This window comes from Pseudophryne corroboree, chromosome 5 (genome assembly GCF_028390025.1).
Source record: "Pseudophryne corroboree isolate aPseCor3 chromosome 5, aPseCor3.hap2, whole genome shotgun sequence".
In the NCBI taxonomy this organism is placed as follows: domain Eukaryota; kingdom Metazoa; phylum Chordata; class Amphibia; order Anura; family Myobatrachidae; genus Pseudophryne; species Pseudophryne corroboree.
In genome coordinates, this window is record NC_086448.1 from 176,658,830 (window position 1) to 176,682,360 (window position 23,531).

Below are 23,531 nucleotides of genomic sequence, written 5' to 3' on the forward strand. Positions count from 1 at the left end.
GCCATCCTGCGTGACACTGCAGCGCCACTCCTAGATGGGCCAGGTGTTTGTGTCGGCCACTAGGGTCGCTTATCTTACTCACACAGCTACCTCATTGCGCCTCTTTTTTTCTTCTTTGCGTCATGTGCTGTTTGGGGAGTGTTTTTTGGAAGGGCCATCCTGCGTGACACTGCAGTGCCACTCCTAGATGGGCCAGGTGTTTGTGTCGGCCACTAGGGTCGCTTATCTTACTCACACAGCTACCTCATTGCGCCTCTTTTTTTCTTCTTTGCGTCATGTGCTGTTTGGGGAGTGTTTTTTGGAAGGGCCATCCTGCGTGACACTGCAGTGCCACTCCTAGATGGGCCAGGTGTTTGTGTCGGCCACTAGGGTCGCTTATCTTACTCACACAGCTACCTCATTGCGCCTCTTTTTTTCTTCTTTGCGTCATGTGCTGTTTGGGGAGTGTTTTTTGGAAGGGCCATCCTGCGTGACACTGCAGTGCCACTCCTAGATGGGCCAGGTGTTTGTGTCGGCCACTAGGGTCGCTTATCTTACTCACACAGCTACCTCATTGCGCCTCTTTTTTTCTTCTTTGCATCATGTGCTGTTTGGGGAGTGTTTTTTGGAAGGGCCATCCTGCGTGACACTGCAGTGCCACTCCTAGATGGGCCAGGTGTTTGTGTCGGCCACTAGGGTCGCTTATCTTACTCACACAGCTACCTCATTGCGCCTCTTTTTTTCTTCTTTGCGTCATGTGCTGTTTGGGGAGTGTTTTTTGGAAGGGCCATCCTGCGTGACACTGCAGTGCCACTCCTAGATGGGCCAGGTGTTTGTGTCGGCCACTAGGGTCGCTTAGCTTAGTCATCCAGCGACCTCGGTGCAAATTTTAGGACTAAAAATAATATTGTGAGGTGTGAGGTGTTCAGAATAGACTGAAAATGAGTGGAAATTATGGTTTTTGAGGTTAATAATACTTTGGGATCAAAATGACCCCCAAATTCTATGATTTAAGCTGTTTTTTAGTGTTTTTTGAAAAAAACACCCGAATCCAAAACACACCCGAATCCGACAAAAAAAATTCGGTGAGGTTTTGCCAAAACGCGGTCGAACCCAAAACACGGCCGCGGAACCGAACCCAAAACCAAAACACAAAACCCGAAAAATGTCAAGTGCACATCTCTACTGTCTAGTACCATTCATACTCTTCATCATACCTTATAACACCATCACATGCATACTCTTCATTATACTGTATACCTTCATCACATACATACTCTTCATTATACCGTATACTTCCATCACATATATACTCTTCATTACACTGTATAATACCATCACATGCATACTCTTCATTACACTGTATAATACCATCAGATACATACTCTTCATTACACTGTATAATACCATCACATGCATACTCTTCATTATACTGTATACCTTCATCACATACATACTCTTCATTATACCGTATACTTCCATCACATACATACTCTTCATTACACTGTGTAATACCATCAGATACATACTCTTCATTACACTGTATAATACCATCACATGCAAACTCGTTTTTTACTGTATACCATCACATACATACTCTTCATTATACTGTCTAGTACCATTCATACTCTTCATCATACCTTATAATACCATCACATGCATACTCTTCATTATACTGTCTAGTACCATTCATACTCTTCATCATACCTTATAATACCATCACATGCATACTCTTCATTATACTGTATACTTCCATCACATACATACTCTTCATTATACCGTATACTTCCATCACACACATACGCTTCATTATACTGTATAATACCATCACATGCATACTCTTCATTGTGTGTATAATGGACATTTGCAGAAGATAAGTAATGTCCTCCTCCCCAGTTGTCGGTCATGTGATTGATTGCAGCCAAAGGGGAAGTTAAGTTACATGCAAATACTGTTTTCTAATCATGTATTGCACTCTTAGTATCTCTGTGTTTTACTACAGGTGTGCTTAGAAGCGTATGAGAGGTTTACCGGCAGAAAGACTTGCCCGATGTGTAGAAAGAATCATTATCAGACCAGAGTAATACATGATGCAGCTCGACACTTCAAAGCAAAATGCGCTACCAGGTAACAGCCCTCCTGCAAACAGTGCAGGGCATTGGTTAGTGTTGGTTTTTTATTCATACCATAAGATGGGCAAATAAATGCATCAAATTTAAGTAGTGATATAAACCAGGGAAATGGGAGGTGAACTGAATATAAATATATTTCTGCTGCGGGATACACTGGGCTCCACAAGGATAGACATTGGGGTGTAGAGTAGGATCTTGATCCAAATGCACCAACAGGATCAAAAGCTTTGACCTTCTTCCCAAGATGCATAGCGCCGCCTCCTATATCACCCCGCCTCCGTGCACAGGAGCTCAGTTTGTAGTTGGTGCTTGCAGTGCAAGCATGTGACAGGAAGAGCTGCTCACAGCAGCTCTAGAAAAAGCTTTTTCTGAGGAAAAAAGAAGACTACAATGGCTGCAGCAGAGGCACAGATTGTGCTGGATGTCAGTAGACATCACCTGCTGCAGCTCCATCTCTCCCCCAGCGGCGCTGTACACTCCCGCGCCCTGGTTGCCGGGTACCTACAGCAGGAGGCTCCGGTTTTCTTCCAAGTCAGTCACACATGGCTGGGGCTCTCCGGGATCACGTGGCCGCACTTCGGGAGGAGGTAAGTGGGTCCCGCACGTGGGACCCGCACTTTATCGCGATCCGGCGCGGCCGGTGGGAGGTGGGCCGCGCACACTGGCGGTGGACACTGTGGCATACAGGCGATCCCACTAGATCACCAGGGCATGGGTGCAGGTCAGGTTTTCTCTCTAAACCTTTTTACAAGTAGCCCGCAGTACCAGGTGGTTTTGCCAGCAGAGGGGATAAGGCTTAGACCTGGAGCCCCTCCCCCAGCCCCAGGGCACCATTTACAGTAAATGTTTCCGCCCTGGAGCTGCATATCTGTCTCTCCCTCACTCCCTGTCAGTGTTTGGGCGCCATTTACCCAGCTACACTGTTCCTGGGATTGCTTGGGCAAATCCTCCTTTGTAAAGCCGCCTGATAGTCAGCGCTGTGCCTTTACAAGACACTAAAGTATTCTACATGTTGTTTAGACAGTGTTAGTTAAGAAAGAGTGCATTTAGTCAGGGCTATCTGGTACAAGTACCCTGTGATATACATCCAGTCTTTACTGTGCAGTGTTATATCTATTGATTACATAGCTATATATAAGCTAGTCCAGTGCAGTATTATTGCTTGTCATAACTTCTGCATTGTACAAACGGTGACTATATGTGTGTCCATTGGCTTGCTGTGTGACCTCCATTTTGTGTCTCTCACTCAGCTTGCTATTCCTATATTCTATAACCTGAGGGGGCTAGGTGCGTCAGGTTTGTAATACATGATATAGGATATTCATAAGATATACTTAAATTGTATTTTTCTCTGTGATTTTAGTCACCATATCTCTCCTGAATCCCTGTTTGTGCTGACAACACTGTGCAGGGGTTTGGGTCAGGTATTGTGCTGCTGACAAATTGTACTATGTTACCTTATACTGCAAGTTATAACATGTCTGCTTATAAGGGTAACGGTTCTGGGGCTGAACACACTGGTAGTGGTGCTGGGGCCACAGATACTTTTGAGGAAATTACAGCAGCTGAGGGCTCTGGTTCTGGGGGTTCCTTGCCCCCAAGTGGGACTATAGCAACGGGGGTCCAGAATGACCCGCCGTGGGCTACCGTCTCTATGCTACTGAATACGCTAGTTACTAAACTAACGCCCCCTTTGGGACCTCCTATGCCGGTCCAACCGTATATGGTCCCCGTGGCAGATTGTTCACTCAGTTACAAAAATTTAACCAGTCCCTGACTACTAAAAAGTCTAACCCTCGCCCGCCTAAGACCAAGGAGTCCTCTAAGCGGGCCATTACTTCCTCACAATCCACTGCTGTCACTGATACCTTGTCTGATGAGGATGGCGTTTACACTGACCCCACAGATTCTGACACTGATAATAGTGATGGGGATAGTAGTTCACAAGTGGATGTTCCTGATCTATTGGAGGCTATTAAGTTGATTCTGCAGATTACGGATGATCCCGAGCCATCCGTTCCTCCTAAGAAACCAGATAGATTCAAGAGTCAGAAGGTGGTTAAACAAGTTTTACCTCACTCTGATCACCTGGTTGATATACGTCAGGAATCCTGGGAAAAATCCAGGTAAGAAGTTCGTGCCTCACAGGAAGCTGCTTGTCGCTATCCCCTCGTGCCAGAGCTGTCTAAAAATTGGGAGACACCTCCTCCAGTGGACTCGCATGTGGCAAGGATGGTGGTTTCCTCAGCTCTGCCTGTCAGTCAGTAGTCTCTAAAAGAGCCTATTGATAAACGTGTGGAGGGTTGTCTGAAAGCGATTTACACCGCCACGGGTGCTGTGCAAAGGCCCACTATTGCAGCGACATGGGCTGCAGAAGCTATTGGAGCGTGTGCCCAAGAGTTGGAAGCTGAAATCTCTTCTGACCATGCTAGACAATGCGTGTCATATATTGTCACAGCTTCTCACTATATTAAGGAGGCGGCTTCTGATGCCGGTGTTCTGGCAGCCAAGGCTTCTGCTACGTCAGTCCTGGCTCGCCGGATATGGTGGCTGAGATCCTGGTTTGTGGATCTGGATTCTAGAAAAACCCTGGAGGTAACTCCCTTTTAAGGGAAATATCTTGCTCGGAGAGGACCTAAATAAGATAGTTGCTGATTTGGCTACTGCCAAAACAGCCTGTCTGCCAAGTACTGCTCCTTCTGTGCCGAAGGCTAAAAGTACTTCCTTTCGTCCCTTTCGTCCTTCAGGTAAAGCAAGGTCAGGCGTTCTACAAACAGGCCTGCATTCCCAAACCTGGTAAGTAAAAGCCTGGGCTGCCCGTCAGCCTGCTTCCAAGACCGATAAGCCTGCCGCATGACGGGGCAGGCCTCCCCCTGGGGACCCCAGGGTGGGGGGCCGGCTTCTAGGGTATACCCAGGAATGGTTGAAGACCACTTCAGATGCCTCGGTATGGGAAGTCGTCACTCGAGGTTACGCCATAGCCTTCAAAAACTGTCCCCCTCATCGATTTTGCCTGACAGACGTCCCTTCGGACCAGACAAAGGCGAAGACTCTCTATTCGGTGGTACAGACCCTCCTGGACACAGGAGTGGTAGTACAGGTGCCTCTTGCTCAGAGGGGCCAGGGGTACTGTTCTCCGCTGTCTCTAGTCCCGAAACCGAATGGGTCCTCCCGGCCCATTCTCAATCTCAAGGCATTGAACAAGTTTGTGTGAATTTCCAAGTTCCGTATGGAAACCCTTCGCTCTATTGTTCTGGCCTTGGAACCTGGGGATTATACCCTGGATATACAGGATGCTTACCTGCATATTCCTATAGCAGTGTCGCATCAGCAATACCTAAGGTTTGCGGTTGGCAACCTCCATTACCAGTTTCGGGCGTTACCTTTTTGTTTAACCACGGCTCCGCGAGTCTTCACCAAAGTTATGGTGGTGATGATGGCGGTACTCCGCCGTCCAGGGGTCAGGATCCTACCGTATCTGGATGACTTGTTGATCCTGGCAAATTCTCCAGAAATTCTCCTACGTCACCTAGATCTGACTGTGCGGTTTCTGCAAACCCACGGGTGGCTCATCAACTGGAAGAAATCTTCTCTGGTCCCTGCTCAGAGCATGGTGCACCTGGGAGCGCTATTGGACACTCACAACCAGCGAGTTGGACAGGATTCGTTGCTTCCTATCTCGTCTGCAAGTGTCGATACATTCGGCGATGCAGGTGCTGGGCCTCATGGTGTCAGCATTCGACATGGTGGAGTATGTTCAATTTCATTCTCGCCCTCTCCAAAGGCTGATTCTGGCCAAGTGGGACGGCCTGCCTCACCGGATCAGGTCTCACATGATCTCATTGACTCCAGAGGTCCGTCTGTCGCTGTACTGTTGGCTCCAGGACCGATTGTGCAGGGGTCGTCCCTTCTGGATACCCGACTGGGTCCTCTTGAGGACGGATGCCAGCCTAAGGGGTTGGGGCGCGGTGTTGGAGCAACACTCCCTTCAGGGTCGGTGGACCAAGGATCAACATTCTGGAATTGCGGGCGGTCATCAATTCATTGAACTTGGCCCAGCATTTAATACAGAACTGTCCTGTTCAAGTACAGCCGGACAATGACACCTCAGTGGCTTACATATATCATCAAGGCGGCGCTCGAAGCCGCTTGGCAATGAAGGAAGTCTCACGGATTCTTCAATGTGCGGAACGCCATCTACCGGCCATATCGGCAATATTCATTCCGGGAGTCCTGAATTGGGAAGCGGACTTTCTCAGTCATCAGGACGTACACGCCGGAGAGTGGGGCCTCCATCCAGAAGTGTTTCGACTCCTAGTGGAAAGGTGGGGCCTTCCAGACGTGGATCTGATGGCGTCTCGACACAACCACAAGGTTCCGGTCTTCGGAGCAAGGACTAGGGATCCCCAAGCAGCATTTGTGGATGCGCTGGCGGTGCCATGGAAATTTCGGCTGCCGTACGTGTTCTCTCCAGTGTCACTCCTGCCCAGGGTAATTCAGAAGTTCAAGCAGGAAGGAGGAATCCTGCTTCTCATAGCTCCAGCGTGGCCCAGACGGTACTGGTTCTCAGACCTTCAGGACCTCTCGTCAGAGCGTCCAATTCTACTTCCACAACACCCAGACCTCCTCGTTCAGGGCCCCTGTGTCTACCAGGACCTGGCCCGGCGGTCTTTGACGGCGTGGCTCTTGAAGCTTCCGTCTTGAGGGCTAAAGGGTTTTTCAAACATTCAAACTATGTTGCGAGCCCGGAAACCGGCTTCTGCTTGGATTTACCATAGGGTCTGGCATTCTTACTTTTTTTGGTGCGCATCTAACAATTATGACGCTTCCAAGTTTAGTACAACCAAGCTTTTGGCTTTTCTTCAGCAGGGCCTAGACTTAGGACTGCGTCTGGCCTCCCTCAACGTTCATATTTCTGCCTTGTTGGTGTGGTTTCAGAGAAAAATTGCGACCTTACCTGATGTTCATACCTTTACTCCAACCTTCCTATGTCTCGCCTGTGGCTCCTTGGGACTTGTCGGTGGTTTTGGAGGCGTTACAAGAGTCTCCGTTTGAACCGCTTGGTTCAGCTGATCTTAAGTGGCTTTCCCTTAAGGTGGTGTTTCTGCTGGCTATTGCCTCTGCTAGAAGAGTGTCGGATTTGGGTGCCTTGTCTTGTAGTTCCCCATATCTGATATTTCACCGTGACCAGGCGGTTCTTAGGACCCGTCCCGGTTATTTACCTAAGGTGGTTTCTTCGTTCCACCTTAATCAGGAGATTGTGGTTCCGGCCCTTGTCTCTCCTGACTTGTCTCCCAAAGAGCGGTCTTTGGATGTGGTACGGGCTCTCCATATCTATGTGAAGAGAACTGCTTCTATTAGGAAATCTGATTCTCTCTTTGTTCTATTTGGTTTTCACAAATGTGGCTGGCCTGCTCACAAGCAAACTTTGGCCAGATGGATTAGAATGGTGATTGCACATGCTTATGTGAAGGCTGGTCTATCAGCTCCTGCTCACATTACGGCCCATTCTACTCAGTCTGTGGGACCTTCTTGGGCGGTCCGCCGTGGTGTGACCCTTGAACAATTGTGCAGCGCGGCAACGTGGTCCTTGGACCATGTTTATAAGGTTCTATGCCTTCAATATTGCCGTTTCCCAGGATGCTTCTTTTGGACGCGGGGTTCTTGTGCCCGCTACAGTGCATCCCCTCCCATAAGGAACTGCTTTAGGACATCCCCAATGTCTATCCTTGTGGAGCCCAGTGTACCCCGCAGCAGAAAACGAGATTTATGGTAAGAACTTACCTTTGTTAAATCTCTTTCTGCGAGGTACACTGGGCTCCACAAGGCGCCCACCCTGACGCACTTAGCTTCTTTGGGTTGGTGTGGCTGTAGCCGCTGACACTTTCTCCTGTCGGGAGAGTGTGGTGTTTGTGGCAACTTGCAGTTGGCGTCTCTTTTCCTTGCTACTGCATTGGGCTGGTTAACATAAGGCGGCGCTATGCATCTTGGGAAGAAGGTCAAAGCTTTTGAGCCTGTTGGTGCTTCAGATCAAGATCCTACTCTACACCCCAATGTCTATCCTTGTGGAGCCCAGTGTACCTCGCAGAAAGAGATTTAACAAAGGTAAGTTCTTACCATAAATCTCGTTATTGCGTAGAAGCCAATAGTCTACAGGGAAACTTATATTTCAATTTCACTGGCTTCTTACAGATGGTGTCAAGAGGAACAGCTTAGGGTACACAGAAATTCAGTGATCTGCATACAATCAGTTATCTGAGAATAATAATACGCATAGGAATAAATTAAACTTTTCAATAAAGACAAAAGTAGCAAGAATATCTATCTAGAAAAGCAACAGTTAGCACTAATTGGGGAAGAGGGACTGATTTGATACTTAGGTTAAATCCTTTTCTCAAAATACATTGAGGATACTAGAACAATGGGGGTCACTATAGCGCTACAGTACATACAGAAGCTTGGGCTCTGTGATCTTGTGCCTCTATATCCCCTAGCTGTACTCTAGAACACAAGTTAATTTTCCAACTGAGCCCAACAGAAATGGAGAGAGAGACACACACACAGGGTAGAGAGAGCAAAAGAAAGACAAAACGTATCCGCCCACAACGACTTACAGCATATAGGAAGAACCCAGAACATAAAGACTGAACACCCAGTATCCCCAGTATTGTCTCTAACGGACTTTGAAGAAGGGATTTAGAGTATATATAAAACCCCCTACTTCTCATACATCCGATTGGGGGAACCTTTCCCTATGAGGGAAGCAGTCTGAATCTGCTGTGCACAAAAGCTTCCATCCCAAATTAGCTTCTTCTGATGCAAAAACCTTGAACCTGCTGCCATACTTCTTGAACAAGAATTGCATGGACACTTTGACTTTTTACCTTCGTTAGAAGACTTAGAAGCATTGCTACTGAAGACAAGAGAAATTAGCTGACATCTCCCAGGTTCATCAGCATGTCTATTAAAAACATCTCTGGAATCCCTGTCCTTGGGCAATAACATTTTACATTGTGTTTCAACTAAAATGTCATCATGTCAACATCTGTTTAATCCCACTTCTCCACTAATTGTGGAGACACTTCCAAATGAAGTGATGACCATCGTTTGGTGTGTAGAGCATGCCTGCTGAGAATGTCTGCTTGCCAGTTCTCTACACTTGGTATTAGCCCCTGGTGTTTCCCTGGTGGTTGATGTGTGTCACCGCTGACTGTGTCTTTACAGCCTCTCCACATAGGAGAGACTGTGCTTGGACTAGAGCATATAAAAGTACTATCACTTCCTGAGCATTGATGGGTAGTTTGAGTTATCTTGATGACACTGGCCATGAACATACAAAATACGTCACTGTCATCCCTCCAGATCTAGATCTGGAATGATAGAAAGGTAGACCACAATGGGAAAATGTAGCACACAATGAAAACTAAGAGAGTAGAGACTACAATGAAAGCCCCAAAACAATAAATAAGGTAACAGGAATAATACAATATCGGTGCATCACATCAGGCTAGAAGGTGGAGTGCAGTAGAAGCTGCGAGTAGTGTCTGTCAGGCATTCATGTGACAGGAAAGCTCGTGGAGAAGCTGTTTATGACCCTCCCCCACTTGAGCCCAGCCCTTCTCTTGTTCCCAGTAGTTCATAGGGGCAAGTTACTTTTTAGTGATTGCCGAGATGGGCTCCTATCAGAGTCCCAGTTCTGACAACTCACCAATGGTACAATAAAGGGTACCTTTGGGAGGTAGACTGCAAGTAATAATAAATGAGCCCCTTAGTAAGGAAGGTGACGTATATAATACAGGATAAGGTGTGCCTGTATAGAAAGAAGCGTAGTGATGGGTGATGTATATAATACAGGATAAGGTGTGCCTGTATAGGAAGGAGTAAAGTGACGGGTGATGTATATAATACAGGATATGGAGTGCCTGTATAGGAAGGAGTAAAGTGACGGGTGATGTATATAATACAGGATATGGAGTGCCTGTATAGGAAGGAGTAAAGTTACGGGTGATGTATATAATACAGGATAAGGTGTGTCTGTATAGGAAGGAGTAAAGTGACGGGTGAGGTATATAATACAGGATATGGAGTGCCTGTATAGGAAGAAGGAGTAAAGTGATGGGTGATGTGTATAATACAGGATAATGTGTGTCTGTATAGGAAGGAGTAAAGTTACGGGTGATGTATATAATACAGGATAAGGTGTGCCTGTATATGAAGGAGTAAAGTGACGGGTGATGTATATAATACAGGATAAGGTGTGCCTGTATAGGAAGGAGTAAAGTGACGGGTGATGTATATAATAAAGGATATGGAGTGCCTGTATAGGAATAAGGAGTAAAGTGATGGGTGATGTATATAATACAGGATAAGGTGTGCCTGTATAGAAAGAAGTGTAGTGATGGGTGATGTATATAATACAGGATAAGGTGTGCCTGTATAGGAAGGAGTAAAGTGACGGGTGATGTATATAATACAGGATATGGAGTGCCTGTATAGGAAGGAGTAAAGTGACGGGTGATGTGTATAATAAAGGATATGGAGTGCCTGTGTAGGAAGGAGTAAAGTGACGGGTGATGTGTATAATACTGGATAAGGTGTGTCTGTATAGGAAGGAGTAAAGTGACGGGTGATGTATATAATACAGGATATAGAGTGCCTGTATAGGAAGGAGTAAAGTGACGGGTGATGTATATAATACAGGATAAGGTGTGCCTGTATAGAAAGAAGCGTAGTGATGGGTGATGTATATAATACAGGATAAGGTGTGCCTGTATAGGAAGGAGTAAAGTGACGGGTGATGTATATAATACAGGATATGGAGTGCCTGTATAGGAAGGAGTAAAGTAACGGGTGATGTATATAATACAGGATATGGAGTGCCTGTATAGGAAGGAGTAAAGTGACGGGTGATGTATATTATACAGGATATGGAGTGCCTATATAGGAAGGAGTAAAGTGACGGGTGATGTATATAATACAGGATAAGGTGTGCCTGTATAGGAAGGAGTAAAGTGACGGGTGATGTATATAATACAGGATATGGAGTGCCTGTATAGGAAGGAGTAAAGTGACGGGTGATGTGTAATACTGGATAAGGTGTGTCTGTATAGGAAGGAGTAAAGTGACGGGTGATGTATATAATACAGGATATGGAGTGACTGTATAGGAAGGAGTAAAGTGATGGGTGGTGTGTAATACTGGATAAGGTGTGTCTGTATAGGAAGGAGTAAAGTGACGGGTGATGTATATAATACAGGATATGGAGTGACTGTATAGGAAGGAGTAAAGTGACGGGTGATGTATATAATACAGGATATGGAGTGCCTGTATAGGAAGGAGTAAAGTGACGGGTGATGTATATAATACAGGATAAGGTGTGCCTGTATAGGAAGGAGTAAAGTGACGGGTGATGTATATAATAAAGGATATGGAGTGCCTGTATAGGAAGAAGGAGTAAAGTGATGGGTGATGTATATAATACAGGATAAGGTGTGCCTGTATAGAAAGAAGTGTAGTGATGGGTGATGTATATAATACAGGATAAGGTGTGCCTGTATAGGAAGGAGTAAAGTGACGGGTGATGTATATAATACAGGATATGGAGTGCCTGTATAGGAAGGAGTAAAGTGACGGGTGATGTGTATAATAAAGGATATGGAGTGCCTGTGTAGGAAGGAGTAAAGTGACGGGTGATGTGTATAATACTGGATAAGGTGTGTCTGTATAGGAAGGAGTAAAGTGACGGGTGATGTATATAATACAGGATATAGAGTGCCTGTATAGGAAGGAGTAAAGTGACGGGTGATGTATATAATACAGGATAAGGTGTGCCTGTATAGAAAGAAGCGTAGTGATGGGTGATGTATATAATACAGGATAAGGTGTGCCTGTATAGGAAGGAGTAAAGTGACGGGTGACGTATATAATACAGGATATGGAGTGCCTGTATAGGAAGGAGTAAAGTGACGGGTGATGTGTATAATAAAGGATATGGAGTGCCTGTGTAGGAAGGAGTAAAGTGACGGGTGATGTGTATAATACTGGATAAGGTGTGTCTGTATAGGAAGGAGTAAAGTGACGGGTGATGTATGTAATACAGGATATGGAGTGCCTGTATAGGAAGGAGTAAAGTGACGGGTGATGTATATTATACAGGATATGGAGTGCCTATATAGGAAGAAGTAAAGTGACGGGTGATGTATATAATACAGGATAAGGTGTGCCTGTATAGGAAGGAGTAAAGTGACGGGTGATGTATATAATAAAGGATATGGAGTGCCTGTATAGGAAGAAGGAGTAAAGTGATGGGTGATGTATATAATACAGGATAAGGTGTGCCTGTATAGAAAGAAGCGTAGTGATGGATGATGTATATAATACAGGATAAGGTGTGCCTGTATAGGAAGGAGTAAAGTGACGGGTGATGTATATAATACAGGATAAGGTGTGCCTGTATAGGAAGGAGTAAAGTGACGGGTGATGTATATAATACAGGATAAGGTGTGCCTGTATAGGAAGGAGTAAAGTGACGGGTGAGGTATATAATACAGGATATGGAGTGCCTGTATAGGAAGGAGTAAAGTGACGGGTGATGTATATAATACAGGATATGGAGTGACTGTATAGGAAGGAGTAAAGTGACGGGTGATGTATATAATACAGGATAAGGTGTGCCTGTATAGGAAGGAGTAAAGTGACGGGTGATGTATATAATACAGGATATGGAGTCTCCTGTATAGGAAGGAGTAAAGTGATGGGTGATATATATAATACAGGATATGGAGTGACTGTATAGGAAGGAGTAAAGTGACGGGTGATGTATATAATACAGGATATGGAGTGACTGTATAGGAAGGAGTAAAGTGACGGGTGATGTATATTATACAGGATATGGAGTGCCTGTATAGGAAGGAGTAAAGTGATGGGTGATATATATAATACAGGATATGGAGTGACTGTATAGGAAGGAGTAAAGTGATGGGTGATGTATATAATACAGGATAAGGTGTGCCTGTATAGGAAGGAGTAAAGTGACGGGTGATGTATATAATACAGGATATGGAGTGACTGTATAGGAAGGAGTAAAGTGACGGGTGATGTATATTATACAGGATATGGAGTGCCTGTATAGGAATGAGTAAAGTGACGGGTGATGTATATAATACAGGATAAGGTGTGCCTGTATAGGAAGGAGTAAAGTGACGGGTGATGTATATAATACAGGATAAGGTGCGCCTGTATAGGAAGGAGTCAAGTGACGGGTGATGTATATAATACAGGATATGGAGTGCCTGTATAGGAAGGAGTAAAGTGACGGGTGATGTATATAATACAGGATATGAAGTGACTGTATAGGCAGGAGTAAAGTGACGGGTGATGTATATAATACAGGATAAGGTGTGCCTGTATAGGAAGGAGTAAAGTGACGGGTGATGTATATAATACAGGATATGGAGTGCCTGTATAGGAAGGAGTAAAGTGATGGGTGATATATATAATACAGGATATGGAGTGACTGTATAGGAAGGAGTAAAGTGACGGGTGATGTATATAATACAGGATATGGAGTGACTGTATAGGAAGGAGTAAAGTGACGGGTGATGTATATTATACAGGATATGGAGTGCCTGTATAGGAAGGAGTAAAGTGATTGGTGATATATATAATACAGGATATGGAGTGACTGTATAGGAAGGAGTAAAGTGATGGGTGATGTATATAATACAGGATAAGGTGTGCCTGTATAGGAAGGAGTAAAGTTACGGGTGATGTATATAATACAGGATATGGAGTGTCTGTATAGGAAGGAGTAAAGTGACGGGTGATTTATATAATACAGGACATGGAGTGACTGTATAGAAAGGAGTAAAGTGACGGGTGATGTATATAATAAAGGATATAGAGTGCCTGTATAGGAAGGAGCAAAGTGATGGGTGATGTGTATAATACAGGATAAGGTGTGACTGTATAGGAAGGAGCAAAGTGATGGGTGATGTATATAATATAGGATATGGAGTGCCTGTATAGGAAGGAGTAAAGTGATGGGTGAGGTATATAATACAGGATAAGGTGTGTCTGTATAGGAAGGACTAAAGTGACGGGTGATGTATATAATACAGGATAAGGTGTGCCTGTATAGGAAGGAGTAAAGTTACGGGTGATGTATATAATACAGGATATGGAGTGTCTGTATAGGAAGGAGTAAAGTGACGGGTGATTTATATAATACAGGACATGGAGTGACTGTATAGAAAGGAGTAAAGTGACGGGTGATGTATATAATAAAGGATATAGAGTGCCTGTATAGGAAGGAGCAAAGTGATGGGTGATGTATATAATAAAGGATATGGAGTGACTGTATAGGATGGAGTAAAGTGATGGGTGAGGTATATAATACAGGATAAGGTGTGTCTGTATAGGAAGGAGTAAAGTGACGGGTGATGTATATAATACAGGATATAGAGTGCCTGTATAGGAAGGAGTGAAGTGACGGGTGATGTATATAATAAAGGATATGGAGTGCCTGTATAGGAAGGAGTAAAGTGACGGGTGATGTATATAATACAGGATATAGAGTGCCTGTATAGGAAGGAGTGAAGTGACGGGTGATGTATATAATAAAGGATATAGAGTGCCTGTATAGTGAGGGATGACATACTGTTGGATGTGAGATCAGTGCTCTGCAGTAAGGCATGTTTATCTTCTGTCACAGGATACAAGCCTGCTGGAGGGGATACATTGTGCGAAAATGGTACAAACACCTAAGACAGACAACGCCTCCCAAAAACCCCAAATTACGCAAAAAGTTCTTTGAAAAGAAGGTACTGTACCTGATTATTTTCTTTGGGGCAAGAAAAATATTAACCTCACTCTTAGTCTGGATTTATAGATGTCAGAAACACAATACATGTTGGGGAATATTTTACAACACTGGACTTTTGCTCATCTTGATTTATTTAATTTATTATGGATTGCACTTAAAATCAGTGAATCACAAGGAAATCATAGGTCACCCCATTTACTCATAAAATGTCAGTCATGCTAATAACTTTATTATGTTCTAAGGGAGAGCATGAGGAGGAAGAAATTCTCAGACATACACCACACAGCCTGCTATCTGTTCTATATGGTATCATGCTAATATATACAGTATGGTATAGAATAATGGGCCTGGTTCAGAGGTGCTTTATGGTAATGCCACAACTAATGGGCTTCCTACTGAGACAGCCACCGGCTGCATCACTAATATGTCGCTGTGCGCACAAAGATGCACCATTGGTTATACCAATGGACATTGCACCAGCCCTATGGAGGCGCAGAATGTCTGTCAGAACATGGCCGTCTGGGTCTGTGCAACTATGTTCTTGGATGCAGTCACTGACTGCGACACGCCCGCATCTTGCTAGCCACCCCCCCAGTTACCACCCAGAAACGCCAATAGATATTGCAATCGTATGCAATGTCAGTAAAAACCGTAAGCTTTTATAGCTGATATTACTGTAATACAGGATCGATACACCTAACTTTCAGTTTGGAAACATCTTTGTGAAACGACAGACTGTGTTCAAAGCAATCTGCACAGAAGTGCTAAGATAATTTTACTTTTCAAAATGCACTCAACGTTACTTGAGTGTATATGAATAGTTAATCAGGCGCACAAGAACAAATAAAACTACCTGTATACACAAGAAAACATTTTTTTTTTCAATACATGTAATATATAGCTTCCAATCGCAGCTCCTATAGGACACTCTGGATGTCAGATAAAATGAATATATATATCTTTGGTGAGCTAAAAGCAAAGATAAGGAGCGCTGGTTAAAAATCAATTAATAGATTTAATATCAGTTTGTAAACACATATAGCATAATAAAAACTCAATTGAGTATCTAAATAAGCTGACACTTCAATATGCTCATAGTTGTGCACATAACTCTATTTAAAAGTTCAAAGACATTAAGAGGGTCATTCCGAGTTGTTCGCTCGCAAGCTGCTTTTAGCAGCTTTGCACACGCTAAGCCGCCGCCTACTGGGAGTGAATCTTAGCTTCTTAAAATTGCGAACGAAAGATTCGCAATATTGCTATAAGACATCTCTGTGCAGTTTCTGAGTAACTCGAAACTTACTCGGCATCTGCGATCAGTTCAGTGCTTGTCGTTCCTGGTTTGACGTCACAAACACACCCAGCGTTCGCCCAGACACTCCTCCGTTTCTCCAGCCACTCCCGCGTTTTTCCCAGAAACGGTAGCGTTTTTTCGCACACACCCATAAAACGGCCAGTTTCCGCCCAGAAACACCCACTTCCTGTCAATCACACTCCGATCACCAGAACGAAGAAAAAACCGTGAGTAAAAAACCTAACTGCATAGCAAATATACTTGGCGCAGTCGCACTGCGGACATTGCGCATGCGCACTAAGCGGAAAATCGCTGCGATGCGAAAAAATTTACCGACCGAACAACTCAGAATGACCCCCTATGTCCATTCGATGGTAACAAGTTCCAATTGTAAACCACAGAAGCAGGTATCAGATGGTTTTGCCAGCCAAAGCTTAATTAGCAATCCAGGTTTCCTCTTAACTGCCCTTAAGCTGTAATTGTGTCCTCCAGGTGCGCAAGACTTAATGAACATAGAATGGTTTCATGATAATTTAAAATAGAGCTCTGTACCGGTTCAAGTATCCGTAAAGTGTGACCACACAGACAATGCAAAAGATGGAATTACCAGACCAGGCTGTCACGGAAATTTCACCACCAAATTGCTAGTATTTTTCAAGCTGGCACTGCATGGATACTTAGCGGTATTGGACCCGACGGTCAAGGATGTCCCGGGAGGACTCGCCGGATCTGGCGGTCACGGCGCTCGATCCTCACAGCTGGTGGGCATGCTGAAAACTTGCACACAGAGGAAGCGGCTGGAGTGGAACCGGACTGGCTGCAGCATACACGGTGCACAATGGGGCGTCTTCTACGCGTTTCTCCGCTCTAATAGTAAGCAGTTTCCTCAGGAGATTAGTACAGGTGTCCACAGCAGGTATGTTTTTAAAGTCCATTCAGCCAATAGGAAAGTCCCATTCATTTGGAATACACCTGTATTCTAATTGTTGCCCCAGCTTATTCATCCAGAAAAAATAAATAAACCTCTCTATCTTTATGAAAAAAAACCTATCAATCTTTGAAGCATAATTAAAGGAGAATACATGTATCTAAACTCTTTGTTGACACATTAATGATTACATACAGGTATAGAGATTATAATTTCTCTGACGTCCTAGTGGATGCTGGGAACTCCGTAAGGACCATGGGGAATAGCGGGCTCCGAAGGAGGCTGGGCACTCTAGAAAGATCTTAGACTACCTGGTGTGCACTGGCTCCTCCCACTATGACCCTCCTCCAAGCCTCAGTTAGATTTCGTGCCCGGCCGAGGTTGGATGCACACTAGGGGCTCTCCTGAGCTCTTAGAAAGTAATAGTCTTAGATTTTTTTATTTTCAGTGAGACCTGCTGGCAACAGGCTCACTGCAGCGAGGGACTAAGGGGAGAAGAAGCGAACTCGCCTGCTTGCAGCCGGATTGGGCATCTTAGGCTACTGGACACCATTAGCTCCAGAGGGATCGACCGCAGGCCCAGCCTTGATGTTCGGTCCCGGAGCCGCGCCGCCGTCCCCCTTACAGAGCCAGAAGCAAGAAGATGGTCCGGAAAAACGGCGGCATGAAGACTCTGTCTTCACCAAGGTAGCGCACAGCACTGCAGCTGTGCGCCATTGCTCCTCTCACACACTGCACACTCCGGTCACTGAGGGTGCAGGGCGCTGGGGGGGGGGGCGCCCTGAGGCAGCAATAAAAACACCTTGGCTGGCTAAAATACCTCAATATATAGCCCCAGGGGCTATATATGAGGTAAATACCCCTGCCAGAATTCCATAAAAAGCGGGAGAATAGGCCGCGAAAAAGGGGCGGAGCCTATCTCCTCAGCACACTGGCGCCATTTTTCCCTCACAGCTTCGCTGGAAGGAAGCTCCCTGGCTCTTCCCTGCAATCTACAGTACCAGTAAGAGGGAAAAGAGAGGGGGGGCATTAAATTTGGCAGTATATATATATATATATATTTTATTGAAAAGCAGCTATTAGGGACATAACTCAGTTAGTCCCTGTATATATATAGCGCTCTGGTGTGTGCTGGCATACTCTTACTCTGTCCCCCCAAAGGGCTTTTTGTGGGTCCTGTCCTCTGTTTGAGCATTCCCTGTGTGTGTGGAGTGTGTCGGTACGGCTGTGTCGACATGTTTGAGGAGGATAATGATGTGGAGGGGGAGCAGATGCCTTTAGCAGGGATGTCACCCCCTGGGGGGCAGACACCTGAGTGGATGAGTTTATGGCAGGAAATGAGTGCACGTATAGACTCCTTACATAAAAAATTTGACGACATGCCGACTGTGGGACAGCCGAGTCTTCAGTTTGTGCCTGTCCAGGTGTCTCAAAAGTCATCAGGGGCTCTGAAACGCCCGCTATCTCAGATGGCACAAGTAGATGTCGACACGGATACTGACACCAGTGTCGACGACGAGGAGTCAAATTTAATGCCCGTTAAGGCCATTCACTGCATGATTGAGGCAATGAAAGAGGTGTTAAATATTTCTGATTTACATCCAGGTACCACAAAAAAGGGTATTATGTTTGGGGAGAAAAAACTGCCTGTAGTTTTTCCCCCGTCAGATGAATTAAATGAAGTGTGTGAAGAAGCGTGGGCTTCCCCTGATAAGAAATTGGTAATTCCTAAGAAGATACTAATGGCGTTCCCTTTCCCGCCAGAGGATAGGTTACGCTGGGAAACACCCCCTAGGGTGGATAAAGCGCTCACACGTTTGTCTAAAAAGGTGGCACTACCGTCCCAGGATACGGCCGCCCTTAAGGAACCTGCTGATAGAAAGCAGGAGGCGATCCTGAAGTCTGTATATACACACTCAGGCATTATACTTAGACCAGCTATTGCGTCAGCATGGATGTGCAGTGCTGCCGCTGCGTGGTCAGATAAACTGTCAGAAAATATTGACACATTAGACAGAGACACGATTCTGCTAACAATTGACCATATCAAAGACTCAGTCTTATACATGAGAGATGCACAGAGGGAAATCTGCCGGCTGGCATCTAAAGTAAGTGCATTATCCATCACTGCTAGGAGATGCTTATGGACTCGCCAGTGGACTGGAGATGCAGATTCCAAAAGGCACATGGAAGTTTTGCCTTATAAAGGGGAGGAATTATTTGGGGATGGTCTCTCCGACCTAGTTTCCACAGCAACGTCTGGGAAGTCAGCATTTTTACCCCATGTCCCCTCACAGCCTAAGAAGGCGCCATTTTATCAGGTTCAGTCCTTTCGGACCCAGAAAAACAAGCGGGGAAAAGGAGGGTCTTTTCTGTCTAGAGGCAGAGGTAGGGGAAAAAGGCTGCAGCAAACAGCAGGTTCCCAGGAACAAAAGTCCTCCCCCGCTTCCTCTTCCAAGTCCGCCGCATGACGGTGGGGCTCCACAGGCGGAGCCAGGTACGGTGGGGGCCCGACTCATGAATTTCAGCGATCAGTGGGCTCGCTCACAGGTGGATCCCTGGATCCTTCAAATAGTATCTCAGGGATACAAGCTGGAATTCGAGGCGGCTCCACCCCACCGGTTCCTAAGATCTGCCTTGCCGATTGCTCCCTCAGACAGGGAGGCGGTGCTAGCAGCGATTCACAAGCTGTATTCCCAGCAGGTGATAATCAGGGTACCCCTACTTCAACAAGGCCGGGGTTACTATTCCACACTATTTGTGGTGCCGAAACCGGACGGTTCGGTGAGACCCATTTTAAATTTGAAATCCTTGAACACATACATAAAAAAATTCAAGTTCAAGATGGAATCGCTCAGGGCGGTTATTGCAAGCCTGGACGAGGTATCCCTGGACATGGTATCCCTGGACATCAAGGATGCTTACCTGCATGTCCCCATTTACCATCCTCACCAGGAGTACCTCAGATTTGTGGTACAGGATTGCCATTACCAATTCCAGACGCTGCCGTTTGGACTCTCCACGGCACCGAGGGTATTTAACAAGGTTATGGCGGAAATTATGATACTCCTTCGAAAAAAGGGAGTTTTAATTATCCCATACTTGGACGATCTCCTAATAAAGGCACGATCCAAGGAACAGTTGTTAGTGGGAGTAGCACTATCTCAGGAAGTGCTGCGCCAGCACGGCTGGATTCTGAATATCCCAAAGTCACAGCTGGTCCCCACGACACGTGTAATGTTCCTGGGAATGATTCTGGACACAGTCCAGAAAAAAGTGTTTCTCCCGGAGGAGAAAGCCAGGAAGTTGTCTTCTCTAGTCAGAGACCTCCTAAAACCAAAACAGGTATCGGTGCATGACTGCACGCGGGTCCTGGGAAAGATGGTAGCTTCTTACGAAGCAATTCCATTCGGCAGGTTCCATGCCAGAATTTTTCAGTGGGACCTGTTGGACAAGTGGTCCGGATCGCATCTTCAGATGCATCGCTTGGTAACCCTGTCCCCAAGAACCAGGGTGTCTCTTCTGTGGTGGTTGCAGAGTGCTCATCTTCTGGAGGGCCGCAGATTCGGCATACAGGACTGGGTCCTGGTGACCACGGATGCCAGCCTACGAGGCTGGGGGGCAGTCACAAAGGGAAGAAACTTCCAAGGACTATGGTCAAGTCAGGAGACTGCCCTTCACATAAATATTCTGGAACTAAGGGCCATTTACAATGCCCTAAGTCAAGCAAAATCCCTGCTCCTACACCAGCCGGTGCTGATCCAGTCAGACAACATCACGGCAGTCGCCCATGTGAATCGACAGGGCGGCACAAGAAGCAGGATGGCAATGGCAGAAGCCACAAGAATTCTCCGATGGGCGGAGAATCATGTACTAGCACTGTCAGCAGTGTTCATCCCGGGAGTGGACAACTGGGAAGCAGACTTTCTCAGCAGGCACGACCTCCACCCGGGAGAGTGGGGACTTCATCCAGAAGTCTTCCAAATAATTGTAAATCAATGGGGTCGTCCACAGGTGGACATGATGGCGTCCCGCCTAAACAAAAAACTAGAGAGGTATTGCGCCAGGTCAAGAGACCCTCAGGCGATAGCTGTGGACGCTCTAGTGACACCGTGGGTGTACCGGTCAGTTTATGTGTTCCCTCCTCTACCTCTCATACCAAAGGTATTGAGAATAATAAGAAAGCGAGGAGTAAACACAATTCTCGTGGTTCCGGATTGGCCAAGAAGAGCGTGGTACCCGGAACTTCAAGAGATGATCTCAGAGGACCCGTGGTCTCTGCCGCTCAGACAAGACCTGCTACAGCAGGGGCCCTGTCTGTTCCAAGACTTACCGCGGCTGCGTTTGACGGCATGGCGGTTGAACGCCGGATCCTGAAGGAAAAGGGCATTCCGGAGGAAGTCATTCCTACGCTTATTAAAGCCAGGAAAGAGGTCACAGCAACTCATTATCACCGCATATGGCGGAAGTATGTTGCATGGTGTGAGGCCGAAAAGGCCCCAACGGAGGAATTTCAACTAGGTCGATTTCTGCATTTCCTGCAAGCAGGAGTAAATATGGGCCTAAAACTGGGCTCCATTAAGGTACAGATCTCGGCTCTGTCGATTTTCTTTCAAAAAGAACTAGCTTCAGTACCTGAAGTTCAGACATTTGTTAAAGGAGTGCTGCATATTCAGCCCCCGTTTGTGCCCCCTGTGGCACCTTGGGATCTCAACGTGGTGTTGAGTTTCTTAAAATCACATTGGTTTGAACCACTAAAAACCGTGGATCTGAAATATCTCACGTGGAAGGTGGTTATGTTATTGGCCTTGGCTTCTGCCAGGCGAGTATCAGAATTGGCGGCTTTGTCCTGTAAAAGCCCTTATCTGATTTTCCATATGGATAGGGCAGAATTGAGGACTCGTCCCCAGTTTCTCCCAAAGGTGGTGTCAGCGTTTCACCTGAACCAGCCTATTGTGGTGCCTGCGGCTACTAGGGACTTGGAGGACTCCAAGTTGCTAGACGTTGTCAGGGCACTGAAAATATATGTTTCCAGAACGGCTACAGTCAGAAAATCTGACTCGCTGTTTATCCTATATGCACCCAACAAGCTGGGTGCTCCTGCTTCTAAGCAGACTATTGCTCGTTGGATTTGTAATACAATTCAGCTTGCACATTCTGTGGCAGGCCTGCCACAGCCAAAATCTGTCAATGCCCATTCCACAAGGAAGGTGGGCTCATCTTGGGCGGCTGCCCGAGGGGTCTCGGCTTTACAACTTTGCCGAGCTGCTACTTGGTCAGGGGCAAACACATTTGCAAAATTCTATAAATTTGATACCCTGGCTGAGGAGGACCTGGAGTTCTCTCATTCGGTGTTGCAGAGTCATCCGCACTCTCCCGCCCGTTTGGGAGCTTTGGTATAATCCCCATGGTCCTTACGGAGTTCCCAGCATCCACTAGGACGTCAGAGAAAATAAGAATTTACTCACCGGTAATTCTATTTCTCGTAGTCCGTAGTGGATGCAGGGTGCCCATCCCAAGTGCGGTTTATCTGCAATACTTGTACATAGTTACTGTTAACTAAATCGGGTTATTGTTGAGCCATCTGTTGAGAGGCTCTGTTGTTTCATACTGTTAACTGGGTTTCATATCACGAGTTGTACGGTGTGATTGGTGTGGCTGGTATGAGTCTTACCCGGGATTCAAAATCCTTCCTTATTGTGTACGCTCGTCCGGGCACAGTATCCTAACTGAGGCTTGGAGGAGGGTCATAGTGGGAGGAGCCAGTGCACGCCAGGTAGTCTAAGATCTTTCTAGAGTGCCCAGCCTCCTTCGGAGTCCGCTATTCCCCATGGTCCTTACGGAGTTCCCAGCATCCACTACGGACTACGAGAAATAGAATTACCGGTGAGTAAATTCTTATTATTCTATATAACTACATTTCTTTATTTAATTTAATTTAATTTAATTTATGGCATCACAGAGAACATTGGTGTCATCTAAACAAACATCGCATATAACACTCGAGGGCTTACCAGATGAGCCATAGAGACTCATGTCCAGAATAGAGTCTATTGTAATATTAGGAGTGTTATATGCGATGTTTGTTTAGATGACACCAATGTTCTCTGTGATGCCATAAATTAAATTAAATTAAATAAAATAAAGAAATGTAGTTATATAGAATATTATAATCTCTATACCTGTATGTAATCATTAATGTGTCAACAAAGAGTTTAGATACATGTATTCTCCTTTAATTATGCTTCAAAGATTGATAGGTTTTTTTCATAAAGATAGAGAGGTTTATTTATTTTTTCTGGATGAATAAGCTGGTGCAACAATTAGATACAGGTGTATTCCAAATGAATGGGACTTTCCTATTGGCTGAATGGA

General features: G+C 45.5%; 1 protein-coding gene across 3 annotated transcripts in view; it reads left to right on the forward strand.

Moving 5' to 3' along the window:
* RNF32 (ring finger protein 32) overlaps positions 1–23,531 on the forward strand; it is a 169,821-nt gene that overhangs the window by 111,159 nt on the left and 35,131 nt on the right. For all 3 annotated transcript variants that reach the window (XM_063924831.1, XM_063924832.1, XM_063924830.1), the window contains 2 exons: positions 1,982–2,106; positions 14,824–14,932. In XM_063924831.1, the coding sequence (XP_063780901.1) occupies positions 1,982–2,106; positions 14,824–14,932 (234 nt within the window). The remainder of the gene's footprint in view (positions 1–1,981; positions 2,107–14,823; positions 14,933–23,531) is intronic.